Raw genomic sequence first — 15170 nt, 5'->3', positions numbered from 1 at the left:
CCACAGGGTGGGCTGCACACACACACATACACACACACACACACACACAGAAACAACACAGCACACAACACAACACACACAAACACACCACACACACAGAAACAACACAACACAGCACACACACACACACCACACACACAGCACACATCACAACACACCACACACACACACACCACACACACACAGAAACAACACAGCACACACACACACAGAAACAACACAACACAGCACACACACACAGCACACATCACAACACACCACACACACAGAAACAACACAACACAGCACACACACACACACGTCCTGGCTGGCCTTCTCTGAGCTTTGAGGAGAGCGAGAGTTTGTATCTATTGTAAGAAACCGGGTTTAGCCGAGGAAGGGGTGGGGGGGGGGGGGACGGACATTCGGTGTGCCCTAATGGACGACCCCGCTTACCCTGCCTTCATTCTTGGGTTTAAATAAATATGGAAGCTTAGGAAACAATGAAAATGTGATTTTCAGGTGATTTTAATGTTGGCTTCCGAAGGGTGACTTTGGCCAAGTTTGGTACCTTCATTTCTCACAAGCTCCAGAGACAATTCTGAAATGTGAGTCTGAGGAAGAAAGGGAAAGAAAAAAGGGGGAGGAGGGAGATGGGCTAATCTATGTTCATCCTTTTCCTTGCAAACTTGAACTTTGTATGTTGATGGTAAGGAACTCCGAACTTATCAGGCAATCTCCTGCAGGGTCAAAATGCAAATGTTCAAGGAAAGGACCAAAGATCAGATACAGTGATGTCAAGAAGCTGGAAATGAAACCAAAGTACCCGCACTGTGAAGAGAAGATGGTTATGTGAGTCTCACCTTTGCAACTTTATCTTGTCCTCATTTCTGTCTAACCCAATGCCCAAGCTCTATGTGTGTCTGGAATCGCTTTAAGAGCAGGTTTCATGCCTTTTCATTCTTGTCCAAGCACAAACTGTAGGCAAGTGTGTTAAGCACCAGCATTTCAAACGAGCTGCAACACAAGGCTAAAATAAGCTGCATTTTCTAAGGGACCCACAATCATGACAATATTTCTGGAGATGAGATGGGGCCCTTGAAAGAGAAAAAGTTAAAATATTTGGTCCTTAAGTAGAGACTCACACATACAAGTTCCCAATAAAAAGACTAACAAGTTTATTTTTCTTGAAATCAAAAGAAAATATGACAATTCGTTCTTAGGCTCTTGTTTCCTTTATGCAGACATTTTTAAAATACGGATATTCTTTTCTTTACATCTCCTTCATTGCCAAATATATCATTCTCCCTCCTCTCCCCAGAGCATGACTTCGTTTAACAAAGAAGAGAGAGAGAGAGGAGAGATGGAAAGAGAGGGAGGGAAGGAGAGAGCTCGAAATTCAGCAAAATTAACCAACCCATCAATAGAATCTGATAGTTTATTCAGTGTTCACAGTCCCAACTCTACAAAGAAAAAAAAAGTAGAGGGAAGGAAGGAAATGAATTTTCTCCCACCACCTACCACCAAAAAAAAAAAAAAAAGCTTTCTTCTTTGGGAACAAGCTTGATTTTTAGAATTGCATAGCATTTAGTTTCATGGAATACTTTTTATTATTTCTACCACTACCACCACCCATTTCCATTGTTATAACCATTGTGTACATTGTTTTCCTGGCTCTGCTTACTTTATTTTGCATTTAATCCTGTAAGTCTTCCCGCTTCACAGAGACTTTATTTAATATCAGAAAATGTCTTCAGAGGAATTCAATTATCTACAACTGATTCAAATTTACTTTTAGAATGGTTTCCTACTAATCAGCTGCAAAATATGTGCTTCCCTAAGGAATGCATCTGTAACTCCTGTGGCAAAATCCCTTGCTCAGGATAACATTCGATAGAGCTGTCTCTGTGCATGTGGAGAATGCTGAAAATATTTTAAAAACTGGGGCAGACTGAAAGAACACAAAGTTTCCTTGCTCTTCTCTTCCAAATTAACCACTTGGGGCCAAAACAACTATTTCCCCATTAGTCAACTCTTGGCCAAGAAGGAAGTCCTTGGCAAAGTAGAACTCAAATATTTGCCACTGATCAGTCACCCCTTCTTTCACCCCAGAAACAGGTCCTATTTTATTCCCAGTCTGGATAGGCACTGTCCAACTCAGCCAGGTCCCTGATGGGCCCCAAAGGGCTTCTGAGATCATTAAGGCCAATATTCACAACATGGGACTTGAAATCGGTTAGTGAGTTTGAGGAAAACTCAAAAAATTTCCCTGCTTAGGCTCTTTCTCCCCACCCCCACTCCTCTTCTCCTTACTCCTTATACCAGCCCAAAGAAAATGCCCAGAAAAATTTCTAACTGGGCTTTGTCTTGAGACTGAAGAACTAAATAGCTTGGAGAAAAAGGGGGATTGACACAAGACCTTCCTTTCTTCAAATCTGGTAGCAAAAAATTAAAAACCAAGGATTGACTTAAGGTGGAGTCTTGCAAGTACCTTTGCAATGGAAATGTTAGTTTACTTGATTCCCAGTCATCACTTTCCAAAGACCACAATTCATATTTTCACATACTTCAGAGGCTAAAAGTTGGTGCATTCGATACAATAGAACCTTAATGAACAATGCTTTGCTCAGAGTAATCTGTAAATAAATGTTTCATAAATGAATGAAGAAATGAGTGAATGAGCTGGATTCTAGGGGGAGGTGACATGGTCCCAGGCCATTTTGTTGTGTTTTCCTGTGCTCTACTTTTAACTGAAAATCTATGGCATAAGATTATATTAAGGAATTGATATTAAAAAATCAAATTTCTATTGATAACCTTGACAGAAATCATTGCTGATTAGAATAGCCCTACAAACTAGGGGAAAAAAAGCTACAATCCTAAACAAAGAATCATATTCAATAGACTTTACTTATGTAGGCAAGAAAGAGATCTAATAAATTCTAGAGATATTTTTGATGCAAAGAAATTTCCTGGCTAAGCCTGAGTGAATCAAAAAATTTAAGTAATCAGAGTTTCCACCCTCACACATTCCCTTACCTCCCCAATTAATTAGGTTAGGGTGACAAGTTGGCTTTCACATACCTCAAAGAGATTCAGGAAGGGAGATGAGCTAAGTATACTTCATATCAGAGTGGAGTCAAGGGCCTCATAGTATGATTGATAATAAGTTGTGCCCTCTCAAAACAGAACCAGAGCCCTCTAGGAAAGGCTATGAGAGCCAAGTACCAGTCCAGTTATGACCTTCCAGGTCACTTGTGGAGCTAGTTCCCCAAATCTTAAAGGGAATAAGTTCATTTTACAAAAAAAACATTTCTTTTCGGAAGAACTGAATTTCTTTTCGGAAGAACTGCATGATTTCAAATCTCAGGCCTGTGACAGTCTCTAATGCTCAGGATGAAAGGCTTCCTTTGATTCTTCCTGGAGATGACCCTGGCTCCTCCAAGGTTATACCAGTGGAACTCAAGCTGCAGCATGTCCTGCCATGCTGGAAAGGTCTCAGGTATAGGCTAGTAATGAACTGACTTTGGGTCTGTCCTCCAAGGACCAGCCTAAGTCTAGGAAGACTCATCATGGGACCAACTTTCAGATAATGGATTGTTTGGCAACAACCTCTCTTAAAGGCCAATCACAAAGTCATACAGGTCATGATCAAAGGCACCAACAGCTCCTTGAAGCTGAAAGCTTCTTCACAAGTCTTCTGATGACAATAGTGTAAATTTTGTCATAATTGTAGGTAAGTAAACTGAGTCTCAGAGAAGTAAAAGTATCACTGAGCCAGTAGTCAAATCTAGACCTTCTAACTCAAATCCAGATTCCAACCTGCTATGCTGCTTCTCCAACTAAAACTTGGAAAAAGGCATCAAGGAGAGAGGAATCCCTAGAACAGTTCCATTCCTAGGATTAGGGGCCAAGAAAGAAATGTAACAGGTATTTATTTCTGGGTACCTGATACTGCACTAGGCACTGTGAATTGTAAAAGAAATTATAGGATTGCAGAATGCCAGTCTAGAGATCATCGTATTCAACCCCTCATTTTACAGATGACTCTTACAGAAGCCTCAGAGTCACATAGCTGGCAGAGCTGGGACTGATGGAGTGCAGAGATTTCTGGGTGTGGAGTAGCAGGACCTTGTCTGAATCCAGCTCTGCTGCTTATAGCTGGGTGACCCTGGGCAAATCACTCTCCAAGACTCAGTTTCTTCATGAGAAAAATGAAGGATATGAACTAGGTGATCTCTAAGGTCCCTTACTGTTCTAAATCCTATCCAGCTCCATTCTTTACTCAAACCCAGGTCTTCCAGCCTAACACCCAGTGCTCATGGTCCCTGCCCACAAGAAATTAGAGGAAAGATAAAGCTAACTCAGATGAAAGAAATAGTAGTTTCTTATGAGTCTTCTCATACTGTTCCCTACATTCAATGTAATTAGCTATCAAAATACATATTACCAAAAAGGAATAAGAGTGAAAGCCCAGGTCCCTGCCCCCAGTGTCAGCTTTGGATAAGAATACGAGATAAACATGGAAGAAACATCTAGAGAATATAAACAAGCTAACAAGGAAGAAAGTGATTTGCTCATGAATACTGAAACTCTCAACAGAATAGATGAACATACCCCAAATAGCTTTCATTTCAGTAAACTGAATATTCACAGTATGTATATCTATGCAAGTTGTTAGGGTCTGTCCCTCTGGTGCTACTACTATAATCTTGTCCACCTCCTGAACCAACTTTGTCTTCTCACATTCCTTCACACAGGCCCTTCACCCCAACCGGCATAGTCTGGTCACTGTCACCTAAATAAAACATTAGCTTGTTTACTCTCTTTATTCATGTTGTTTCCACTTTCCTGCAACATTCTCCCCACCTGTCCAAATTTTGCACATCCTTTAGGGCTCAAGTTAAATCACTGAATTTAGAACTGGACCTTTGTTGTTATGGTTATTGTTGTTCAGTTATTTCAGTTGTGTTCTACTCTTCATGGCCCCATTTGAAATTTTCTTGGCAAAGATACTGGAGAAGTCGGCCATTTCCTTCTTCAGTTAATTTTACAGATGAGGAAACTGAGGCACGCAGGGTTAAGTGGCTTGCATAGGGTCACATGGCTACTAAGTGTCTGATGCTGGATTTGAACTCTGGTCTTCCTAACCACAGGCCTTTGGCTCTATCCCCTGCTCTACCTTAAACTTTAGGAATCCTTTACTTCACAGAAGGAAGGGGATGAGACTTGCCCAGGATCACATGGTAACTGAGAGCTAGGATTCAAGTCCAGTTCTCCTGATTCCAAATGGAGCCAAGATTTTCCTCTCTTCCACAACACACATGAGCCCACTTACTCTCAGCTGGCTCCTACAGCACTTGCTATCTTTTCAACACCATTTACCATGTTCTGCCTTGGGTAGTCAGTCCATTGCTGCATCCCCAGATAGCTTATTGCCCCAAACTTCGAGTTTACTGAGGGCAGATACCTTCTATTGTATTTCTTTCCATGCCTAAATTCTGAGCACAGTGTGGAGAACTCAGCAGATGTTCAATAAAAATTTATTTGATTGTCATGAAGGCCTCTGATGACTGCCTGTGGCAGTGTCTAATTCTTATTTCCCCAACACTGCTTCGAAATAGTTGGGATCTAAGAACACCTTATTTTGTGTTTCAGGATCCTGATTAATTCAAATTAGTTCCAAGGTCAGTGGGAATTAGTTTAGGCAGCAACCTGGGGCTGATGCTCTGCAGATATGGACAAAAAATTATCTCTATTGTATAATAGGAGCACACATTTGAGTCAGAAAACATGGGTCCGAATCCTAGCTCTGCGATTTGCTGACTTAGTGAGTTAAAGAAAGTCCCTCTAGCTCTCTAGACCTTATTCTTCTCATCTATAAAACTGGGGAGTTGGAATGGATGATATCTAACTAAGGTCCTGTCTAGCTTTGTCACATCACATAAGCCCATGATGTCTATCTGTTCTTCATTTCCTCCCACTAACCCAGGCCTAAGGCAGATAATCTTTGAGTTCTGTTATGTGTCCTGCACATTGGACATAAGCAACCCAAAAAATAACACATGAATTCTGATCTGAAAAAGGGATGGTTTTCTCACTGCTGAAATCTTTTCCATTCTAATCAAGTAAATTAAACAACTATACATCAGATTTGTACTAAATACCAAATACTGTGCTGGGTGCTGGAGATACAAGGACAAATCAAAACAAAACAAAACAATCCTTGCCCTCAAGTTGCTTATAAACTAAAATTGAGTTTCCCTCCCAGAATTCACCAAAAATAATTTTCATTTCATGCAAAACACTCTGGGAAATACATTCATTTACTGTATGGCCTTTGCACTGACTTCTAAAACACCCAGTCTTAGATGGTAAAATATTACCTTGGTACAGGGTGATACTGTGAATATAGAGAACGCAATGCTTCAGGATAGTGCCTAGACCTGTAATTTCACTGATATGAGGAAACTCTCTACTAACATAGGTTGGCACCTTCTCGGCAACCCATTGTCTTAGACTAGAGAGATGCTTAGGGCACTAAGTACTTAAGTACCTTACCCAGGGTCACACAGACAGTATATTTCTGAGTTGGCACTTGCACACAAGTCTTCCTGACTCCAAGGCCAACTTTCTATCCACTACACTCTTGCTACCTCTTATATTAAACATATATATATACATACAAATATATATGATAGCTGTGCATATACATGCATGTGCACTTATATGTCTATACAAACACATATCACATATGTGTTTATGTATGTATTGTGAACATTGTGTGTACATATATATACATATATAAAATTCTGTCCTAGTAAACAAGAACCTAGGAGGGTAAATATTACAGTTACTAATTTTATCCCTATTTTACTGATGCAGAAACTGAAGTAAAGTGATGCTACTTCTCTAGTAGGTGTGCAAATTGTAGTGCCAGTGCAAACCTCCAGCTTTCCAGAATCACATACATTCATCCAAGTGTGTAATATGTACCCCTAAGCCTGCATTAGCTATGTAGCACAATGGTTAACGGGCAAGGCTTGGAGTCTTGATGACTTGAGTAAAATCCTGCCTCAGGTACTTAGTGTCTGTCTGACCTTGGATAAGTCACTTAGTCTCTTTTAGCCTCAGTTTCCTCAGCTGTAAAATTAGGTGGTTAGACTTAATGGCCTCCAGAGTCCCTTTCAGTTATAAATCTATAATCCTATTAACCTTCTTGGTTCCTCAGAAGTCAGATGGGACTAACTGAATGCCTGTTCCCAGAAGAAAGCAATGATCAGTTTGAAATAACTGCTCCTTCTCCTCTATTAGCAGCTGGAGAGTTTGAAATGTAATCGAATATGTCACCTCTGCTTATCCTAAAACACTGAAGAACATCATTGTTGACACTAGGCCAAATATAAACCCCAAGGACTTCTCAGAGAATACAGTTTGGAAGTTCTGAGCTTCACAAAAGAAAGGATAAAGCAATTATCACAATTCTAGACACTGGTGTTTTGGTTCCTGGTCACAAACCCAACATTTGAGGGAACCTTCCTTCAGGGCCCCAAGCTGAAGAAGAATCTTGGGCAAGATTGCCCATAGGGACCCATTTTATGAAGCTAATAATTACCATTATGATATCTTCTGAATGAATATCTCCTAATGCAGACATTTCTCCATTTCAGCAAAAGAGACAGCACTCGAAAGATATGGGTAAATTGATTTCTCTAAACTGAGCCCTATCTTAAATGTTTCAGGGTGTTCTTTGCTTAATGAACCCTGCAGTTCCCAGTAGAAACCTTCTGGAGTAGCAAAAAGTCATTTTTTTTAACGTGTGTCATTTCTCAGCCCTTTCTCTTCTACCAGGCTGCATTTTTATAAACACTACTGGATTTCCTTGAAGTACATCCCACCTCTGTATGACCATCTCTGCTACTTATCATTGTCAAAGACAGAGATTCCCCTTACAACCTAGGGCCATGGCACGTTACAGCTTTACAGGTGACTAGTGAAACCCCATACTATTAGAGATGAGTAATCTGGGGGCCTACAAAAATTCCCACCCAACCTCAGCATTACTTAGCTTTTATGGCTTTCCCTAAGCCTTTCAGTAGGGTACCAAGTAAGTCATTGTAAATGTTGAGGATACAAGAGTACCCGGATAGATAGGGTAAGGTGGGGAAATGAGGGAGAAGACCACATGAAGTATTACCTAATGTCATCTTGGACTAGATGGGCTATTAGGTCCCTTCCAGCAATATGGCTGAAAATTTTCCTGCAAGATAACATATTCACAAGCTTTACAGACCTGCCACAGGCAAAAAGCTTCTGGAGAGGAGAGCAAAAAGGGAATGGGGGAGAAAGGTCCTCCAATCAGGTGCAGGGCTTGCTCATATTACAGGCTGATTCCACTGAGACTTGCGAAGTTTACAAGTTATAGCTGAATCCTTGCTGCCATAAAGCTCATCGGAAAGCCAGGCCATCCCCCATTAAAAGAAAGCCAGGCTATCCCACATTAAAAAGTCCATCTACTATATACTTTCTGCAATATGAAACAAAAATCATATAATCAAAATGGCTCACAGAACAATTTCAGACTTCACTGAAACATTTTAAAGTCTCAGAGGTGCAGAGCAGAACTTCCCCTCCACAGGTACTTGCTGTTCCCACAATGCCCCTTACTGTACTAGAAGGGAGAGTTTGGATGTACTCCGCCTGCCTCCTGCCCACTGCAAAGCTTTGCCTTCTTCTCCTGCTCCACTGAAGGCAGGACAATAGCAGCTCACACATTCTAATGAATGAACTCTCCTTATTCAGCATTCCCTCGAAGCTGACCTCACCCATCTCAGGCAGGTGCTGAGGGATAGTGGAAAGGATTAACCTCTCACACAGGCTGCTTTTCCAAACTCTCTTACAGCATCACTACCAAGAGCATGTCACGGTACCGGGGACAAGAACACTGCCTCCATCCCAAACTCCAGAGCACAAAGAGATTCATCAAGTGGTATAATGCGTGGAATGAGAAACGCAGGTGAGTTTCAAGTTAAAGCTCTGTGTAGGAGAAAGAGTAGTTTTGCATCTAAAGAGCTCAGAGACCCTGAGCAAATCTTGGCCTCAGTTTCCACATCTGTAAAATGTGGGGATTAGAGGATTCATTCATTTGGTAGAATTTTTGGTTCTGGGCGAAATATAAAATTTAAATTAAATGGGGTGTCTGCTTTCCTGGAGGTCACAAGCTAGTAGAATAAGACCTAAAAATAAAATTATATACATAAACATATTAGAAAGTTGAAGGACAAAGTGCTATAGAAAGTCTAAAGAGAAAGGTCTTCACTAAAGGAGGTGGCATTTGAGTTGGTCTCTATATGATTCATAGGAAATAACAATTTTGCTCATATTTATAGAGTACTTTATTATTTTAGATACATTATTACATTTGATCCCCACAGCAACTCTGAGAAGTACAGGCTATGCTCTCCAGCCTTTTATAGATGAGAAAACTGAGGCTCATAGAAGTTAATGGACTAGGGGCGGCCAGATGGCTCAGTGAGTAAGAGCACTGGCCCCAGTGTTGGGATGACCTGGGGATCGAATCTGGGCTCAGACACTCAGTACCACACCCAGAAATAACTGGCCGTGTAACCTTGAGCAAGTTACTTAACCCCAAATGATTTAATTTAAAAAAAAAGAAGTTAAGGGACTTAATTCAGGTTTAAAGAAGCATTCAATAGACAAAAAAAGGAACAGGACATTCAGGTATAAGAAATAAGAATGAACAAATGCACAGAGGCTGGAAAATGAAGACAGAGATCCAGTTTGACTGGAACAGAGAGTATGTAGATGGGAGTAATATGAGATAAGGCTGAAAAGATAAGGTGATGCTAGATTATGGAGAACCTTAAATGCCAAGGGAAAGTATTTGGATTTCACTCAGTAGACAGTAGATTCCTTCTACTTCTGATAGTCTATTATTGTATGATCTGTAAAGTTGGGATTTTGAAAATCAGGAGAAGTGACAGTAATGCTAATGCACATGATGGTCGTCAGTAACTGACACATATGCAGCACTCTAAGGATTACAAAGAACTTTATATACTTTGCTTCATTTGAGACTCACAGCAACCCTGTGAAGCACATGTAACAAGGATTAGTACTCCCATTTTGTAAATGAGGAAACTAAGGCAGAAGGGTTAAGTGTCTTTCCAGCACTTAAGCACAAGTCACCCCACATGGGTCTGCTTCACCTATGGCAGAGGCCAGTCTGGAGCTCGGAAGTAGAAAGGAGGGAAGAGGAAGGTGTACTAGACACATGTGGAACACATGTTCCTTTGCACATAGAAGCCCTTTATACTCGGCCACCTGCCTGAAACTGCCGCAGTGGAGCTCTCTATGCTTAACTTTGCCCCCACTGCTGTAGGGGTCCAGAGACCTTTATTTCTAGAATAAATTCTATGGAACTGACTTTCTGAGTACTCCCATTACATGTCGAAGGTCATTCCCAAAGGCAGAGCCTTTAGCAATACCCGGGCCTACGTATTCTCCACAAAACTGCTCAGTCTGCATTAGCTCAAAATAGCAAATACTGACAGTAAGTGTTTCTTTTCTGGAAATCTTTTGGGAATAAAGCTTTCTTTTCTGGGCTTTTCCCTACCTAACCAGCAGAAGCCTTGAAAATGGTTTGTCCTCCTCCCAGTTCACACAACAATCAAAATGAAAAAGCTTCACCTCTCTGTCACATGTAGGGACTGCTGAGAATGTTTCACAATCCATTGAAGCCTTCAGTAAAATTTTCCCTCCCTATGTTCTTCCCTCCCTAACCATCTGGGCCAAATATTTCATTTGGCAAAAGGAGGGTAACCCAGATTTGTGATATCATTGATAAAGTGGTGAGGAAAGTCTTGGTGCATGGCAGCAACTTAGTGTGAGAAGGTTACCTGGGAAAGTTGAGAGGTGCAGTGATTGACCCAAGATCACACAACCAGTATTTATCAGAAGGGGTACTTGAACTCAGTTCTTTCTAAGTCTGATGCCCAACTAGATCATGCAGGCTCTCAAAAATCTCATTAATTCAATTCAGTTCGTTTGTTAAATTTCCTAGGGTTTGCAGACCATTCCTTTAACTCCCTTATTTTACAAATGGGGAAACTGTTGACAGAGTGAATTAGAACCCACATCTGTCAACCTTCAGTAAAGGGCTTTTTGAATAGTATTTTGCTGCCTCTAATCTTCTGATATGTCAACTGGGACCAAAATAGGACGAGGAGAAGATGGCACACCTAGCCCTTTGGTAGGCACACTTGAGAACTACTGATTGACTGAAGACCAAGAGTCCTTAAAAATTAATACATTAAAGAAAAGCTTCATTCACCAAAATAAGAATTCAATATTTAAAGCAATTAGTCATTTTCTTTATACAGTGTAGTACCATAGAAAGACTGCTGGACTCAAAGTCAGAGGGCCTTAGTTCAAATCCCAGTACTGCCACTTACTACCTGTGTAACCACAGGCAAGTCTCCTATAACCTCTTGGGACCTCAGTTTCCTCAGCAGTAAGATGGGAGAGTTGAACTATGATTCTTTCCAGCTTTAAATATATAATCAATGCAATCATGTGATCCTATGAGCAGGTTGATAAGGATAGGAATTGTGTGTGCACATATAAATAAATATATTGTATCTATAAATACATGTGTATATGTACTCATATACATATTCATATGTGTGTATACACATATGCATAGTTTTGAGGAAACAGAAACCTAAGTATATGGTCAAGAAGACCTGAGTTCAAATCCAGACTCAGATACTAGCTGCGTGACCCTGGGTAAATTCACTTAACCTCTCTTTGCCTCAGTTCCCTCAACTATAAAATGAGGAAAAAATAATACTAACCTCCCAGTGTGGTAGAAAGGCTTAAATGAGATAGTAATTGTGAAAGTGTTTAGCATAGCACCTGGCACATATTGGATGCTTAATAAATTTTATGTTTTTTCCTTCCTTCCTCCCTAAAGAAAAACAACTGAAACCTAGAACTTCCAAAATACTTCCAAAGAGTATTTGTTGTATCTTCTCTCTTTCCTCTCTCTCTCTCTCTCTCTCTCTCTCTCTCTCTCTCTCCATTAATCAGGACACTTCATTTGAAGGAAATTGAAAAAGCAGTCAGATGATTTCCAGACAAATTATTTCAATGCTAAAATTATTTTCTTACCTAGATATTTTCTTGCCATCAAACTCACTTTGTTATATATTTTTACCAATTTCTAAAAGCTGTGGCTTTCTGTTTATTTCTTTTTAAAAGAACTCTCAGGGATGATAACACTTTTCTTCTCCATCTCTATAGGTGATGCCCCTCTACAACACTAGCAATTCTGGGGTTTCTGTAAACTTTACTCTTCATTTTGCCTACATAACAGCAATTGTTAAGGACTATGGAAGAAGCCCCATCTCAGTTTGCTCCTAGATTATTCTTGAGGTCTGACTCTAAAATCATGTGATTGAATCTCTAACAAATAGACCAGAACTCAGCCCTGCACATGAGTGCTGTTATCTCTGTCTCCATGGAAGATGAAACACTTATTCCTGAAATACTGCCACTGCTTGGGCCACATATTAATTTGGGACCTGACTCCTGAGCCTATTTATTGCCTTCATACCACATGGGCTTCTATGTAGGCTCTATATAACTGGCAGTTCTGATCCTGAAGGGCTCCAGGATCAAACAGTAATTAAGACCAATTCAGTTGGGTGGGAGAAGATAGTTAATATAGTGGCTCACAGATGGTCATTACTATGGGAGCTCCTATTTGAATGAATTATTAATTAGTCTTGCTAACAAGGCATTAAATTCAATAGTTTCTAAAACAATTGCATGTGTTAAATTTTTACTCCCTTTATTTTGTGGTGCCCTGGGGCACGATCCCAACTGTACTGCCTTAGTAATGGAGCTAGACCCACTTTATCTGTGATTCAAATCACTATTTCCTAGGTTCCTAACACATCTTATTCATTCAACTTGTCTTCTTCCAGTAATCCAATTTACTCTCAAAGGAGGAAGGTTTACCCCAGTAATGCAATTCAAAAAAAAAAAAAAAGAAAAAACAAGGCTCTTTGAGTCTTAAGCCTAAGTAGTTTGCTGCAGCATCATTAAAATATGTGTGTCTAGGTTGCCAAGGGGACTACTTTGAAAAGGACAGCATTAATTTAGATAAGGCCTTTTCCCTCTCTAGATCTCAACTTCCTGTTCTGTAAAATGGGAGGGTGGGAATAGTTAGACTGGATAACATATAGCTAATTAATTAATCTATCAGACAGCAAGCATTTATTAATTGCCTTCTAAGACTGGTAGACACTTGGGATTCAAAGGTCCTTTTCTGGTCAAAGTTTTAGCATGTTTGTTAAAACAATGATCCCTCACGCATCAGCAAGATTTCCATAATCTAGCATCACCTTATCTTTTCAGCCTTATCTCATAGTACTCCCATCTACATACTCTCTGTTCCAGTCAAACTGGATCTCTGTCTTCATTTTCCAGCCTCTGTGCATGTTCACTCTTATTTCTTATACCTGAATGTCCTGTTCCTTTCGACATGTAATAGGAGTACTCAGAAAGTCAGTTCCATAGAATTTATTCTAGAAATAAAGGTCTCTGGACCCCTACGGCAGGTGGGGGCAAAGTTAAGCATAGAGCACTCCACGGCGGCAGTTTCATGCAGGTGGCCAAGTATGATAAGGGAATTATTATATATATATATATATATAATATATATAATGTATTATATATAATATATTATATATATTATACAGTCAGGGAATTGAAAGACTTATACCTGTTTTTCCTTTCCAGGGTCTATGAAGAGTAAAACAAGAACATCCTAATGAAAAAGTCAGAAATTTTTGAAAGACTTGAGCAAAGGACTCTGCAGAAAAAACTTTCTTTCTCACAGATATAAGACACAAATTATATATTGTTACAAAAAGCACTTTTTACCAAGGGTCAGTTTTTACATTTTATAACTGTTTGCAAAAGGCTTCCAAGTGTCCTAACTGTCTCTTACATTTCAGAGCTCACAGTTGTCTGCTTTTTACTGAATTTGGGAAAATCCATGCCTTTCATTTTTTTTAAATGCCTTTTTGTATTCATTCATTCATCACTATGATTGCAACTGAGCTTTATAAGCTCATTAGCTGAACAAATAATCTGTGTGGTGGTATTCCATAGTAGTGCTCTGTTATTTGTAGCCCTAGGAAGATTTCCACTTCTGATTTCATAGTGACTTTCCACAGAGGGGAGAAGGCACACAACTTACAATGTAGCTGCCACAATCATATGTTGCTGTTTGTCTAGGCAATATTGGCCCACATAGCTGGCAGAACTGAATGAGTCTCACTCTTGGAGATGTTATTTGCTGAAATAAAAGCTGATTGCCAAGGAAATGTGCATAATTCCCCCAGTTAATTTTGACACATATTAGAAGGGGGGATGATCCCAAGCTAAATTCATGTCTAAGGAGGATGCTGCATTCTTCTCCCACCATGAGGGGACATGAAAGGTACACTGCTCCAATCTCAAGTATTTTATACTTCAAGAACAATAGGTTTGCTAGCTTTCTTAGTAAAATCCTTCAAGGAAACTTTATACATATGCATACATACCTACATACATATATATATATATATATATGCACATGCACACAGCACACAGTACACATACAAAGAATGTGACCCCCCCCCAGACCAGAAACACACAATTTCTGTCATTGTGAATGTAATGCTTCCATGGTTAATAGTACAGTTCTCTCTCTCTCTCTTTTTTAAATAAAGTAACAAAACTACCTTTCCCTTTGTAAATATACTGTAGGCAAATTGCATATCATGTTCTTCCAGTATCATGTATTACATCTTGAAGTTATCATATGCTATTTAAATGTCTGAAATAGTTAGAATTGCATGCAGTTTTCATATTCTTTCTAAGACAAAAGAAAAATAATAAAATATATTTAAAACATACCCCAATTGTGGAACAGTGAGATTTGCTTTGCTTTACTTTTTTTTTTCCTTTGAGCTATTATAATTACACAGAGGCAGTGTGGTATAGTGGATAGAACACTGGGGTTAAAGTCAGGAAGTATTGAGTTCAAATCCCACCTCTGAAACTCACTATCTGTGTGACCCTGGCAAATTACTTAACCTCTATGTGCCTCAATCAGT

The 15170-nt window shown here is 39.7% G+C and overlaps 1 protein-coding gene across 1 annotated transcript; it reads left to right on the top strand.

Moving 5' to 3' along the window:
* Positions 1-670: 670 nt before the first annotated feature.
* On the top strand, positions 671-14969 carry CXCL14 (C-X-C motif chemokine ligand 14). Its single transcript, XM_069091879.1, has 3 exons — positions 671-831; positions 8882-8995; positions 13807-14969. Exons 1-3 carry the CDS (start codon positions 680-682, stop codon positions 13820-13822), a joined length of 282 nt encoding a protein of 93 aa, XP_068947980.1. The 5' UTR covers positions 671-679; the 3' UTR covers positions 13823-14969.
* The last annotated feature ends 201 nt before the right edge of the window (positions 14970-15170 follow it).

Source organism: Petaurus breviceps, unplaced genomic scaffold (genome assembly GCF_028583685.1).
Source record: "Petaurus breviceps papuanus isolate PSGF00001 unplaced genomic scaffold, PetGlider_PUasm1.0 189, whole genome shotgun sequence".
In the NCBI taxonomy this organism is placed as follows: Eukaryota; Metazoa; Chordata; class Mammalia; order Diprotodontia; family Petauridae; genus Petaurus; species Petaurus breviceps.
The sequence above is the reverse complement of the archived record's forward strand: the minus strand, read 5'-3'. Positions and strand labels throughout refer to the sequence as shown.

Bases quoted from the DNA above. Each gene is read 5' to 3' on its own strand.
- CXCL14 (XM_069091879.1), top strand. From the start codon at position 680: ATGTTGATGGTAAGGAACTCCGAACTTATCAGGCAATCTCCTGCAGGG. The intron at 832-8,881 runs GTGAGTCTCACC...ACTCTCTTACAG, and splicing joins TGTGAAGAGAAGATGGTTAT to CATCACTACCAAGAGCATGT.